Source organism: Chrysemys picta, chromosome 15 (genome assembly GCF_011386835.1).
Source record: "Chrysemys picta bellii isolate R12L10 chromosome 15, ASM1138683v2, whole genome shotgun sequence".
In the NCBI taxonomy this organism is placed as follows: Eukaryota; Metazoa; Chordata; order Testudines; family Emydidae; genus Chrysemys; species Chrysemys picta.
The window spans coordinates 33574895-33587795 of record NC_088805.1 but is presented as its reverse complement, the minus strand read 5'-3'; the positions used below and the strand labels follow the sequence as shown (position 1 = coordinate 33587795).

The window sequence follows — 12901 nt, the reverse complement described above, 5'->3', positions numbered from 1 at the left end:
CCACTGACCTCTTTGCTGCGTGCAGAAGGGGCTGGCAGGAATCCAACTCAGCAGCCCCTCTTGGGCCAGGTCTGGAGAGAAGGGTTTGGTGCAGTGGCACAGGGGCATTGTGGGGGCACAGCTTTGGGTGCTGGTATTTGGGCATTGTACAGTGGCACTAGCAGTGCTCATGTCTGGACCTCAGTCACGAACCGCAGTGCCGGCTAGTGCAGAGGGAGCAGCTCTAAATGTCCAGGTGATGGTTGGGAGAAGCAGCAGTTTGTGCTGCCCCCAGGGAGTAGGAACGAGGGAGCAGAGTGTCTCCCAGCAACGAAATGAGGTGGCAAAGATGGAACACCAGCCAGGAGACGAACCTGCAGGGCCATGGATTGAGGAGTCCACCGAGTTTTTGTCCTGCACTCACTTCAGGAGAAAGCTGCAGTGAGGCAGGCTGGAGTCTGAGGGCTGGGGCTGGGAGGCTGAGCACTGAACTCCCCCCTGAAAAGTGCTTGGGTAACAGGTGTGAGAGGGGCCAGTCACTGATCCCCGGGATGCCCATGTCCGGCGTCTGCTCCCTCCTGCCGGCACTAGGGCTGCGTCCCAGAGCACCTGATTCCCTTTGGGGGTGTGTGTGTGAGTGTGTGTGTGTGTGTGTGTGTGGCCGTGCGTATCCTGCGGCTGTTTCAGGTCAGATTCCAGTGCTCTGACTGGGCCCGATGGAGAAATGCAGTGTGACGCTTTTGGCCATGGGTGCACAGGACTTACCCTGAGCCCAGTGCTGTCCACTTGGCTTAGGGGGATGTTGGGCTTTCTCAGGGTCACTCTCACGGCTGAAGGACGCAGCTGTGTCTAACTGAGGCTGTAGCTCCCAGTCATCAGCCTGCTGGCTCCCAGCCCAAGGGGAGGGAGCTGTGCCCCCTCAGGGAGGCTTTCATCTGTATGGGGCCTTGCGACTAAGGGCAGCAAGCACAGGTGTCTGCCCAGTGCTCCCTTTGTCGTGTTTGCCTTTTGATGCCATCTCAGATTAATTGGTGCCTAGCGCCAATGTAAATCTTCCTGCGGCTGCAGGCGAGTCTTAATGGGTCTCACGTTCGCCTGCACACAATCGCTGCACACAAGTATGTAATTAAGTGCTTTGAAGAGCACTTTGGGACATTTGATTCTGTAGAGAAACTCCATAGAAATGTAAGCTGTTGTCTGCAGCTGGTTCGCCCTGCGGTTTCTCTCATTGTTGTGTGTGGTGTGCGACCGAATGGGAGAATCAAACCAGGGAGGAAAGCGGCTCCTGGAATACCAGCCTTTCCTGGGCAGGCAGAGGGACTGGCTTAGGGGAAGCTAGAGTGATGCCAGGGCAATCCACTTGCCTTTCCAGTTAACCTCTTGCTTTCCTTCTGTCCGCAGGAGCTGTCAGAGCATGACCAGTCTGTTCAGCAGCACCATGTGCCCTGCTAAGGATGGAACATCCTCTCTTCCTAGGAGGCAGAGCACCTTCTCCAAACCCCCGCTACGTGCGCTCTACGACCTGTTGATAGGGCCCATGGAAGGGGTAAGTGCCTTGGTACAGGCAAAAGTTGCAAAGTCCAACTTACCAAAACTTTCTGGGGCCTGGAAAGGAAGAGGCTAAATAACTCATGGCTTGGGAACAAAGCACAGAACCTTTCACCGGTGGGTGCCTGGTTCCAGCGTGGGCCACCTGGATGACTGGTTAGCTCAGGGAGTTGGTTATATGGAGCATTGCTGGGTTGAATCCAGGAGAGGAATAGCGACTGCACGTACTTCCCATGGGTGGCTGTTCAGTGGACCCGACGTGAAATGAGTTTGGTGGATCTCAGTCCAGTTCCTAGTGGGAGACGTGTCCATAAGTCCAGCACCACCACTTGGTAGCCTCAGCAGAGAGGCCAAGGGTGGATTGTTTCATAAAGAGTGAACTCTCTTCTCACCCCCAAGGAGATCCCTCTAGGACAGGGATCTCAGGGAGTGCCACATTGGTGGGGAAGCTTGCCCTGGTAATGCCTATGCTGTATCCATTCTTAGGATAAAGAGTGCCTCAGCGTCCCAGGCTCTCAGTCCAGGACCAGTCACTGTTACCTCCTCCTGTGACTTGTTCCCAGACAGAACCCAAACCCTGCCGGCGTATCTGTTCCCGCATACAGCGATAGAAGAGCCCTCTGCCCATCCTCTTCTCTGTGCTTTCCACTGCCTGGGGCTGCGAGTGCCGCTGCATTAATGCATTCACTTACCCCAGGCTGGGGCGCTGTCTGAAATGCTGAGGGTGGGGGTTGTGCCTGTGGGTTTCCATGTAGGATTCCCACATGTTTGACTCATCTTGGTCTGTTCTGGTGGGTCTTGGTCCATGGGTGCAGAGTGAAACATTTTTCTTGACCCACCAGAAGAGGGGCTGGGCGAGGAGATGGGATCTGGAAAAGGGGGCAGTCTGGCTACAGGATGATCTGCAGAATGGAGTAGCTGCAGGTTGAATTCAGTCCTGGCTCCCTCAGAGGGTAGCATCAAGAGCTCAGGCCTGCTTGCCAGGAGGGTCCCCAGGCCCCTTTCTAAGGATGCTGGTAAGCGTGACATCCGCTGACTGACTGAACGTCCTGTGTGGAGCACTCCCAGGCAGCTTGTCTCTGCGGGGGGGGGGGGGGGCTGACTATTACTATCTTCTTAGGGCTGGTCCCCACTTAGTCCGGACTTCGGACTAAGGTACGCAAATTCAGCTACGTTAATAACGTAGCTGAATTCGAAGTACCTTAGTCCGGACTTACCGCGGTCCAGACGCGGCCGGAAGTCTCCCCCCGTCGACGCCGCGTACTCCTCTCGGCGAGCTGGAGTACCGGCGCCGACTGTGAGCACTTCCGGGATCGATTTATTGCGTCTTAACCAGACGCGATAAATCGATCCCAGAACATCGATGGCGTGCCGCCGGACCCGCCGGTAAGTGAAGACTAGGCCTTAGATTCCTCAGCTTTCCCCCATATTGTGTTTTTACCAGAGAGCCTCTCCAGGGCTCTTCATGTTTTTGCTGCCCATCTCTGAGCCTGTGAACTTCTGCTGCATCTTTTCAGAGCCCGGGTGCTCTGTGGCAGGGTGCCATGCAGCAGGTATGGGATGTGTGGACTGTCTCATGCAGAGGGGTTGGCTGCATGCTGGATGTGTGATGGGGTGTTCCAGATATCAGATAATCACATGCAGAGAATCGGAAAGGTGCCACATGAAGCGTAGTGCCACGGTGATCATACGCAGGAGCGCATCGCATGGAGCGGAAGTAATGAGATGTCACATCATTGGTATGGAAGGGAATTCTACCAGACTAACCAGATCTGACACCACTTGGGCTAGTGCCTGAGCTCCGGGTGAGGAGTCCGGGGGCTGGGATTCTAATCCCAGTTCTACCAGCCACTTGCTGAGTGACCGGGGCAAATCACGTCCCCTCTCTGGGCTCCTGGTTTCCATCCCTATTCAAACTGTGAAGAGGCTCGAGTTAGTGATAGACAAGAATCGACACCCGAGGTGAAATGCGGAACATGTAGCAAGCAGGCCAAGGGTAAAAGAAGGTTGAAATAAAGAAGCCTTTTGCTAGTCACTCCCTGACCTCTTTGCATGTGTGCGGGATCTTTGCTCTCCCCTCGCCTGCTTGTTGTATATTTGGCCTAAGCTCTGTGGGGCAGGGCTCATGCTTTACTCTGTGTTTGTATCACACCCATCTGGATGGGTAGGTCTAGGTGCTGCCTCAAACATAAATGACAATCTGCATAGTGAGAATGTTGCCTTACCCCTCTCCTGGGCCGTGCAGGTGGATAGCTACTGTTTGTAGAGCCCTGGAGTACGCCACCATGGAATTGCTGACTCCTAGCCAGTCGCTGCTGTTAACTCCTGCTTGTCAGGCCACTGACCTTGTACTTTCCAGGACTGACTCTAAGGTTGCTCCCCAGCCTTTCTGCAACTCTCCTTTCTGATGCTCCTCCTGCACCCTCATTAGATCCCCTAGAATTCCCTTCCTCAAGGCTGAGAGAGACCAAAGCTGATTCCTTTCTCCTCACCCCAGCCCAAACCTGGCTGTCCCCTGCCCTGCCGTCTCAACCTCAGCTCTGTACTTCCGAGAAAGAGGTGACCAGAGCTGCAGACAGCATTCTAACTAGAGGCTTACTGAGGCCATACTAGCTTGTCCTGATTTGCACTCCACACCTATTGCAAAGCCATGTAAGTTATATCACCACGGGGTAGTTCTCCTTTCCTTTTACTGCTGTTAAACAACGTGCACACGGAGTCAGTGACTGCCAGAGCCTGCATTCTCCAGTGCACTGCCATGTGAAGGGTGTTTTCACCCCAGGTTCTGTGTATCGAATGGTGTGAGTCTGAGACCCGAAAGCCTCATCCTCCTCTCCGTTCCCCACCCATCCCGCAATGCTGTGTTACAACAAGAGCCTGGCATAGTCAGTAGGAAAGTGCTAGCCAGGGCCCTGGGCCCAGGCCGTGAGGAGACATGCTCCCTGCTGGGCACAGGTTGGGTTGCTGGCTGTGCCGGAGCTCAGACAGGATATTGCTGTCACTCTGGTGGTTTGGGGCACATGGTTGTGAGGTTTCTGGGCACTCTTGTCAGGCTGATCTTGAGTGTACAATGCAGGGAGAGCTGCTGGTGAGCAGGGGGGAGAACAGGAGACAGCTGACAAGTAGAATCACACCACATGGTCTCATTGCTACAGCCACATGCTGTTAAAGGGCCCAACCAATCTGGGGTGCTTGGGAGCAGCACCTGCTGGGAATGCGGAGTGTGGACAAGGCAGGGCTTCTGCGCATAGGAGAGAAATCGCTCAAGAAGAGGACTGCACTTATCATGTACACACCACCGCTGTAGACAGGGAGTGACTTCAGGTGCCTGCTGAGATGTTTGCTGTGGGGTGTTTAGATGTGACAGAATCACAGTGACCTGAAGAGCTGAGAACAATTTCACAACAATGTCTTATCAGAGAGGAGAGGTCTGGGTTTATCTGCCAGCTGGAATTGTGCTGAGGCATCAGGAAAGTCTGCAGTGATTCTGCATAGTACACGATGGGGGCAGTAGCTGCGAGAGACAGACTGCACAAGCTTTGGGGGTTCACTGCTGGAAGAGTTAGTGAGGGGCACTGTCATCTCACCTACATTCCTGACTTCTCTTGCAGGAGGGATTTAATTGGTGTATTTTTGTTACTCAGAGTAGTGACACCTATTCCCTAAGAGATGCAGGGAGCCTGTGAATGTCAGAATCCCCTTTCCCCATTTTTCTTTTTCCTACAGGTCTTAGTTCTCCCACCTTATATGAAAGCCAGAGAGATAGCTTTGCTAGCTGGTACCCGGATTTCCCTGTGCAGCTGCTACGTGATTCTGTCCACTAGGGGGCAGTGCTGCACTGTCAAAGTGAGCCGACCTGGGAAGCCAGCTGCAGGTTTCCTAGACAGAATACAAAATTGTGTTTTCAGCCTTTCAATAAAAATATTGAAAATAAAAGTCTGAGATTATAAATCACAGACACTTCAAGACTAAAGAGATTAGCCCCTTTATGCAGTGCTCATAATTATTTGAACAACTGTCTTTGTTTAGCAGCTGTGATGTTGTTAAGGGCCTGGGTCAGAGAATCTGAAAAGCGGAATGGAATAATATTTTACCTTAGGTGTTACGCCGCTATTTGATTTAATTTTTGCTTAAGGGGAAAGCGCTGCCTTGGCGGCTTCCTTGAAACATGCTGTCCTTTGCTGTCAGGAAGGCAGCCACACTTGGACTGATCTTTAAGAAGTGCATAGTATAGTCGCGTATATCAGCCATCAGGAAACATCACATCAGCTCCAGTCTGAGCCTCACAGGAGCTGGAGAGCCATTTGCACCTGCAATGCTGATGACAGACAATAGGCTACAAGGAGTCTCCAGAAGAGAAGAATGAGGGGGGATTTGATAGCAGCCTTCAACTACCTGAAGGGGGGTTCCAAAGAGGATGGAGCTCGGCTGTTCTCAGTGGTGGCAGATGACAGAACAAGGAGCAATGGTCTCAAGTTGCAGTGGGGGAGGTCCAGGTTGGATATCAGGAAAAACTATTTCACTAGGAGGGTGGTGAAGCACTGGAAAGCGTTACCTAGGGAGGTGGTGGAGTCTCCTTCCTTTGAGGTTTTTAAGGCCCGGCTTGACAAAGCCCTGGCTGGGATGATTTAGCTGGGAATTGGTCCTGCTTTGAGCAGGGGGTTGGACTAGATGACCTCTTGAGGTCCCTTCCAACTCTGATATTCTATGATTCTATGATTCTAGGAGCAGCAGTGTGGCCTGCTGAGGTTCCAGCTTGCTGGAGTCACTGCAACCCGACCTGAGCATCAACTCTGGAGTGGGTTCTCTGGCTCTGCGGCAGTCTGTTCAGCTAGAGCGTGACAGCCCTGGCAACACCCACCTGTGCCTCTCTAACACTTTTCAGTTGCTGTGGTATCTAGGTGCTGCTCAGATGCTTGGAGCTGCCTCCAAGCTTCTGGTTTGCCCCTGGTTGAGATACTTGTGGTGAGGTGAGTGCAGACTCAGGAGTGATTAGGCAGGGGTGGGAGGTGATTTCTGGCAAGCTGTCTCTCTGATGCACAGTAATGGTAAGAATTCTCTGAGATTTCCCAAGACCCAAACAGCATTTCTGGGGAGCTGCCCAAGCAGCCAGCACTGCCACCATCAGGGCTTGTGGGAAGATGTCAATGGTTTGGGTTTAGGTGTCACCAGAGATTTCTCACTCTAGCTACTAACTCCCAGTGAGCTGTTTGACATCTAGAGACCTGGCTATCAGTTCATTGTGGTCAGCTGCTGATCCTTTGCAATTCAGGCACCTTAAAATGCGCTGTCCACTGGCATCCGTGGTCCACAGGAAGTCCCTGTATCAAGTTGTATTTGATTATCAAAGTCGTTTACTTTTCCTGTGACTCCAGTTATTCCACGTTCCTCAGGGAGGTGTGGATCCGGTTGCATGGCAGCACGACAGAGAGGGAGGGAATGTCTGAACTGTAGATTTTATTCTTTATACAGCTAGTTAGTAATTAATTGATAGCAGGCTTTACCAAGTGCAAAGTGTTATATCATACCCAGAACTTCAGACCACCTGGTGTCTGAGATCCTCAAGCAGGTTCCAGTGTCACAAAGCAATAACTCAACAGGGCAAATACAGGGTCCAACTCTCCCTTCTTGAGTCTCTAAGCAAACAAGATGAGGATAATTTTTCAGACATTAATGCTCTTTTCTAAAGCTGGGACAGCAGGGAGAACAGACACGTGATTGTGCTGGAGCACAATGCTGGCCGTCTGAGAAGAGAAACAATTCCCAGCCACCCCTAGGGAGTGTCTGGGATACAGGGTTATTTTAGAGAGAGTGGCTTTTTTGGCACATTGGTCCTGCCTGTACAAAGTGTTTCATAGCTGGAGGTGTAACTGCCATGAGCCTGGACCCAGTGCCTGCCACTTTAAGCTTATCCGTACCCCCGTAACAATGCATGTAAATCCTAGAGAACATGGCCAGGATTCTGTAGCCTGATCTATAGATTATATACTAATTACATTGATTACTTAAGAATTCCAAGTGATCACTTTGAAGGTGGCAGGTATTTGTCCCAAGATCAGGCCCAGTATTATTCAAATCACTATGTGCACAGCAGCAGCAACACTCTCTCCAGGAGCTCTTCTGCATTTGCAAATAGCTTATTAATACATTTATCTCAGTCACAAACACCCCAACTCAGTAAGGTAGATAGAGATACTACAGAATGTCCATCTGAACATCATATACTCACACCATCTCCTGTAGAACAACCTGAAATGTCAGCCATCAACTTCCGCATCACCATCACCTTCCCTCTCATCATCAGCGCCATCATTCTGGCACCTCCCAGGGGCTACGTCTTTTTCCTACTGCCCGTAGGCTGGGATGCAACTGTTATAATAAGTTATGCTGATGTCACCATGTCTAATGCTCCTGTGGTTAGTCATCTCCGGATGTTTACTCATGTTTCTGTGGTTGGCAGGTGTCACTATGGTCAAAATCCCCCTTGCACACTTTATTTTCAGTTCCCCAAAACTCAGGGGTGACCATTAGATCATTTATCTGTGCCAAAATTCATGGGCCCCAAGCCTTATGCTAACTGCTGGAGATAATGTCTCTCAGGTACAGACCTATAGATTCCTTGCATTACCGCTGAATATAATGCAAACAGAATATGATGAAGGCAAGGCAGTGAATAATGAAGGCAAGCTAGCCCTATGGGTTACAATTTGGAAGGCGGAACCTGCTTTCATGGAGGGGAGTAACGTTACTGGTGATGATTCTAGTGCGAGGCTCCGAACCTTCAGAGAGCTCTGAGAGGAGCCATTTGCTGGGTAGGCTTTCTGTGCTGGCTTCTGCGAGGTCCTGGAATAAGCTAAATCTGGGAGCGGAACTCCGGCTTTTGTCCAAAGGACTGGAACTAGGCTGGGAGTGGATCTCTAACAGGATCTCCAGTGTTCTTGGCACCTGCTATCTCCCTACAGCCTGAGGAGCATCATGGCTGGGCCCAGTGTTGTAATTTTATGGGACTGACTCGGGGTATCCTGTGGCTGCTGTCCCCGGGGTTAGGGGCTGCAGATAAAGCCTTGGAGAGCCTGCTGCCCAGCATTACGTAACTAATCCTATGGGGCATGGACAGAGGTGGCAGACCATATATGCATCACCTCAGCAAATGGCAGCTCCGTCTCTGCTATCCAATCCTGTTACTGGCAGCGCCACACCGGTGTCCATAGCGCAGTGACCGCTAAGCAGAGGGACCACCCAGACCAGCAGCTTGTCAGCATTTTAGCGGCTGACCCCACTGCTGGTGCCCAATGTCTCAGTCATACTCCCAGCAATTCATCAGTTGCCAAGGCAAACAATTACGTGGCCTTTACAGCCACCCTCATAAGCTGGGACCGGGACCCCCATGGCTGCCAGTGGTGCTCGTGAGCTTGGCCTGATGCAGAGCACGGGATCCCAGGCTTTGCCGTTCAAACCTTTGCCTCCATTGCTTTCATGGAACAGCTTCTTTTTGTTTAAACTCGCCCCTGAAAATAGCTCTTGGAGGTATGTGAAATGCAAATGAGCCTCATAATTTTATTTCTGTTTCCCTAACACACATGCAGCTATCATGAAAAAATATTAAACCCTGGGGGTTTTCCATACAAATGGAAAATTCTGCTAGGCACATGTCACTATGGCTTAGATAGTCTCATTATGTTGCCTGCAGCTAAAGCTCCCGGAGCAGTAAGTCAAACGGAATATATAAAAAAAAAACATTTCTGGAAAACAACAACCCCCTGGTGGGAAGCTACTGCTTGTCAACTTGGTCTCTGCAGAGAGAGGCAAGATTGAGCAGAGGCTGGTAAATTTAGCTGCAGAGCACGCAGGCTGGTTCACCACAGGCAGTGTGCAGGGGAGGCCTCCCTCAAGGAGCCGTTGGTGCTTGTAAACAATATGTCAGAATGGAGAGGACATTTTTCTCAGGAAGACTCCTGAGGCTGCTGGATGTCAGAGTGACTGACCCTGTATCTTTGTCTCCAATCGGTGGAGCGGGGTGAGCTAGAGAGCTGCAAGGAGGGCAGGAAAACAGCACGAGGTCAGTGACTATTTTTAACTCCTCTTAAAAGAAAATCTCTCTTTTCCTTCTGCCGTTTTATTCCCATTTCACATGGGAAAGTTTCTTGCTCTCGCTCTCTCTCTAACCGCCTACCTGTGTGTCTAGCCTGCCTCCTTTGTGTCTTACCCTTCCTTAGGTATTGCCTTGCCTCCATCAGTGGGTGGTGACCAGAGGGAATTTAAGACCCTTATTAATGTTGCTCTGTTTTTGCTGTGGGCGTGAGCTAAGCTTAGAGAATCCCACGGGAGATTCCTGTTACTCTTCAAGTCATCAGTGAAGTGAGATCAGTGGGTCTCAATCTGAAGTACAGCTATCAACATTAAAAATTGTTGCATGCCATGACTAGAAATCTCTGCTCAGAAGAGGCCCAGGCCTGGGATGCGGGAGCTGTGGGTCAGGACAGAGGTGTATCATCCGAGCTGTTTGTGGAGAACTTGGCACAAGCAATAAAATGCACCAAGTCCATCTCTCCTAATGTACGCACATCCAGTCCTTTCCCTCCTGGTTACTCAGCACATGCAGGCCCAGTCATTGCAGATTGCTTTCTAACCCCTTTTTATTCAAAGAGGTTTGTTTTTTCATTTGACAAGTCAGGCCATGAACTGTTCAGAAAGGGGAAAGAGACACTTCCAGAAAGGAGATCCTGCAGCCTCCAGTTCAGTGGGAATGGGAGAATGAAATTGGCTCTAAATCAAGGAATCTAAAAAGGGGCAAAGTCAGTCAATAATTTGAGAGCGAGGCAGAATGTGAGTGTTGTTCGTCCCAAGAACAATATATCTGTCTGGAGCCAGAGAGGTTCTCTAGGTTATTACCTATACAAATCCAGTCAAAATGTTTGAGAAAGCCATGTCCAGGGCTGCTTGTCCGGGAGCCAGGATTTTCATTAGGAAGAGGTAAATGTTTGGAGAGCTTGGAGCGTCATTCAGAATTCCACTCGGAATGGAGTGGGGGCAGTTTTATCTTCATTTGCTGAGCAGCATGAGTAGCTGTCTTTTTCCTGTCAAAACAGATGTTCGCTCTGTCTGATGGCAGCTCAAACGCTGTCACTCAAAAGCAATTATAGTCCTGAGCCCTGGTCTCCATCCTGCCATGAATCCTGAACACCTGGCTCACGCCTGGGGAAGAACAGGAGGTCTCAAGGGAAATACAGCAACACGTGTTGAACTGGTTAATTCCAAAATCAGGTCAAGTTGAAGCTAAAGTCCCATCTGGGCATGTGCTAAAGGCCTCAAGTTTAAATAAAATGTTGATTTAAAGGCCCATACTAAACCTGCTGCTCTAACATTAAGGCATCTGTTTGCTCAGCAATTTGTTGTCCGTTTTGTGGTTGAGATCAGTTTTGCTGCTTTTGGTTTGTGTGGTGTAGATGCTGTTTCAGTGCTTCTTGTTCCAAGCTGTATGTGATCTACAGAGCTGCTCACTTTGGGGTGCTGTTTCTGGTCTTGTTCAATAAAACATGATTAAAATGGAATTCACTTTTACATCCTTAAATAGGACCAGAGGCAGCAGCTACTGTATGTGCCCTTTGTGTCTTGGTCTGTTTTGGTGTCCCTAGCCTCTGTTTGCCAGAAGCTGAGAATGAGCAAGAGAGGATGGATCACTTGATGATTATCTGTTCTGTTCATTCCCTCCGGGGCACCTGGCACTGGCCACTATCGGAAGACAGGATACTGGGCTAGATGGACCTTTGGTCTGATCCAATAGGGCCATTCTTATGTTCTTATGTTTGAGGACAACCTGTCTGTCTCTTTCCATTTAAACCTTCTGGAGATTAGAGGAGATACTAACAGCAAGCAGATAAATGTGCTGAGTCCATACTCTGTGGGGGAGAGAAAGTTGTCTTCCTAACATCCTAGTGCAGATGAGTAGAGCTAATGAATTAACGGCCACGTATAACTGAACGCCTTGTCCAGGTTCTTGGCACCCTGAGGACCTGGGTTCATTGGAAACAGTAACTGAGGTGGCGCCTGCCCTCACTAATTTTTTCAGGGCTGGATTCTAAGCCAGTATTGAAAAGCTTTGCCCAGTTTTGTGGAGAAGGGCAAAGTGCCTGTCTGACATTTTTAGTAGTGCTTGGGTTTGTAACTTTCTGTTCCTACTGTTTCAACATCTGCTAAGCATGCAATTGCAGAATCTCTGGGTGGGAGTCCCACTGCTGGTGCATTTGATAGTGTCATTTCTTTGTGCTATCAGAATGAGGAGCGTTGAGTATCTTGACAACAGTCATGTGGAAGTGAGGCCTGGGATTTATTTTACCCATCCACCCCCACTTATGGGGGTGATGGATTTTACAATTCTTATGGGAAGGTTCTCAAAATAAAGCTATTTAAAAATGCAGACCATTGTGGCTCTTGCATGGGGCAGTGTCAGTCGCCGTTTGGCTGAGGAATAATGTAAATGATGAAACCTGCAGCACACAGGTCACAAATGTGAGGACTGAGGCTAAGGGAACATACAGAATGCAACAGAGAGGATGTGCAGGAAACGAACAAGGACGAGCGCCACAGCCTCTGGGCAGCCAGGGGAATGAGAAACAGAGAATTCCCATTACATGCAGTGCCCTCTCCAGTTGCTGCAAGCAGAAGTTTTACTGAGCTGAAATACTAATGAGCAGCTGTAAAATATTGGTGATGCCCACCTGCTGCTCTCTAGTGAACTGAAATGTTCATCAAAATTTCAAACTTTGACAGCAAAAGAATTCTTTCCGGAACATGTTTATGCAAAACCTTTCCATTTTTTGACCAGCTGTCTCAATGCCACTCTCCCCTGTGCACCTCAATCCCTCCTACGCTCTCCCAGCCCCCACTCACTCATCCAAAGTGCTTCACAAGCTCCAGTGGTGCAGCACAAAAGAACATATTCTTTCTGTGTGGAGGGTGTCACCATGCCTCAGTGGGTCACAGCCGAAGATGCCAAATTCAGGACAAACTGATGAGAAATAGGGGAGAATCACCCCAAACTGGTGGTTATTCTATTACTAGATATACCAGCCCAGAAACTAAAGTAAACTTCTGTATCACCACACTGGTTAAAAAGAAGTCCAAACTGAAGTGTCCATAGGCATCCCCACCCAGGCACTAGGCTTAATGATGAGTGGCCATTGAAAACCACTTTAATCAAACAAAGGTTTCTTCTTATCTCAAAAGATCAACCGCATATCCAGGTCAATATATAACTTAGGTCTTACCCAATAATCACACTGTTGCCAATCCTTTAGTATCTAATATCTAAAGGTTTATTTATAAGAGAAAAGAATACGGAGAGAGTTAAAATGGTTAAGGAAATCAAATACAT

General features: G+C 49.6%; 1 protein-coding gene across 5 annotated transcripts in view; it reads left to right on the top strand.

Moving 5' to 3' along the window:
- TTC28 (tetratricopeptide repeat domain 28) overlaps positions 1-12901 on the top strand; it is a 439996-nt gene that overhangs the window by 399907 nt on the left and 27188 nt on the right. For all 5 annotated transcript variants that reach the window (XM_042852359.2, XM_042852360.2, XM_042852361.2 and 2 more), the window contains one exon: positions 1381-1525. In XM_042852359.2, coding sequence (XP_042708293.2) covers positions 1381-1525 — 145 coding nt within the window. The remainder of the gene's footprint in view (positions 1-1380; positions 1526-12901) is intronic.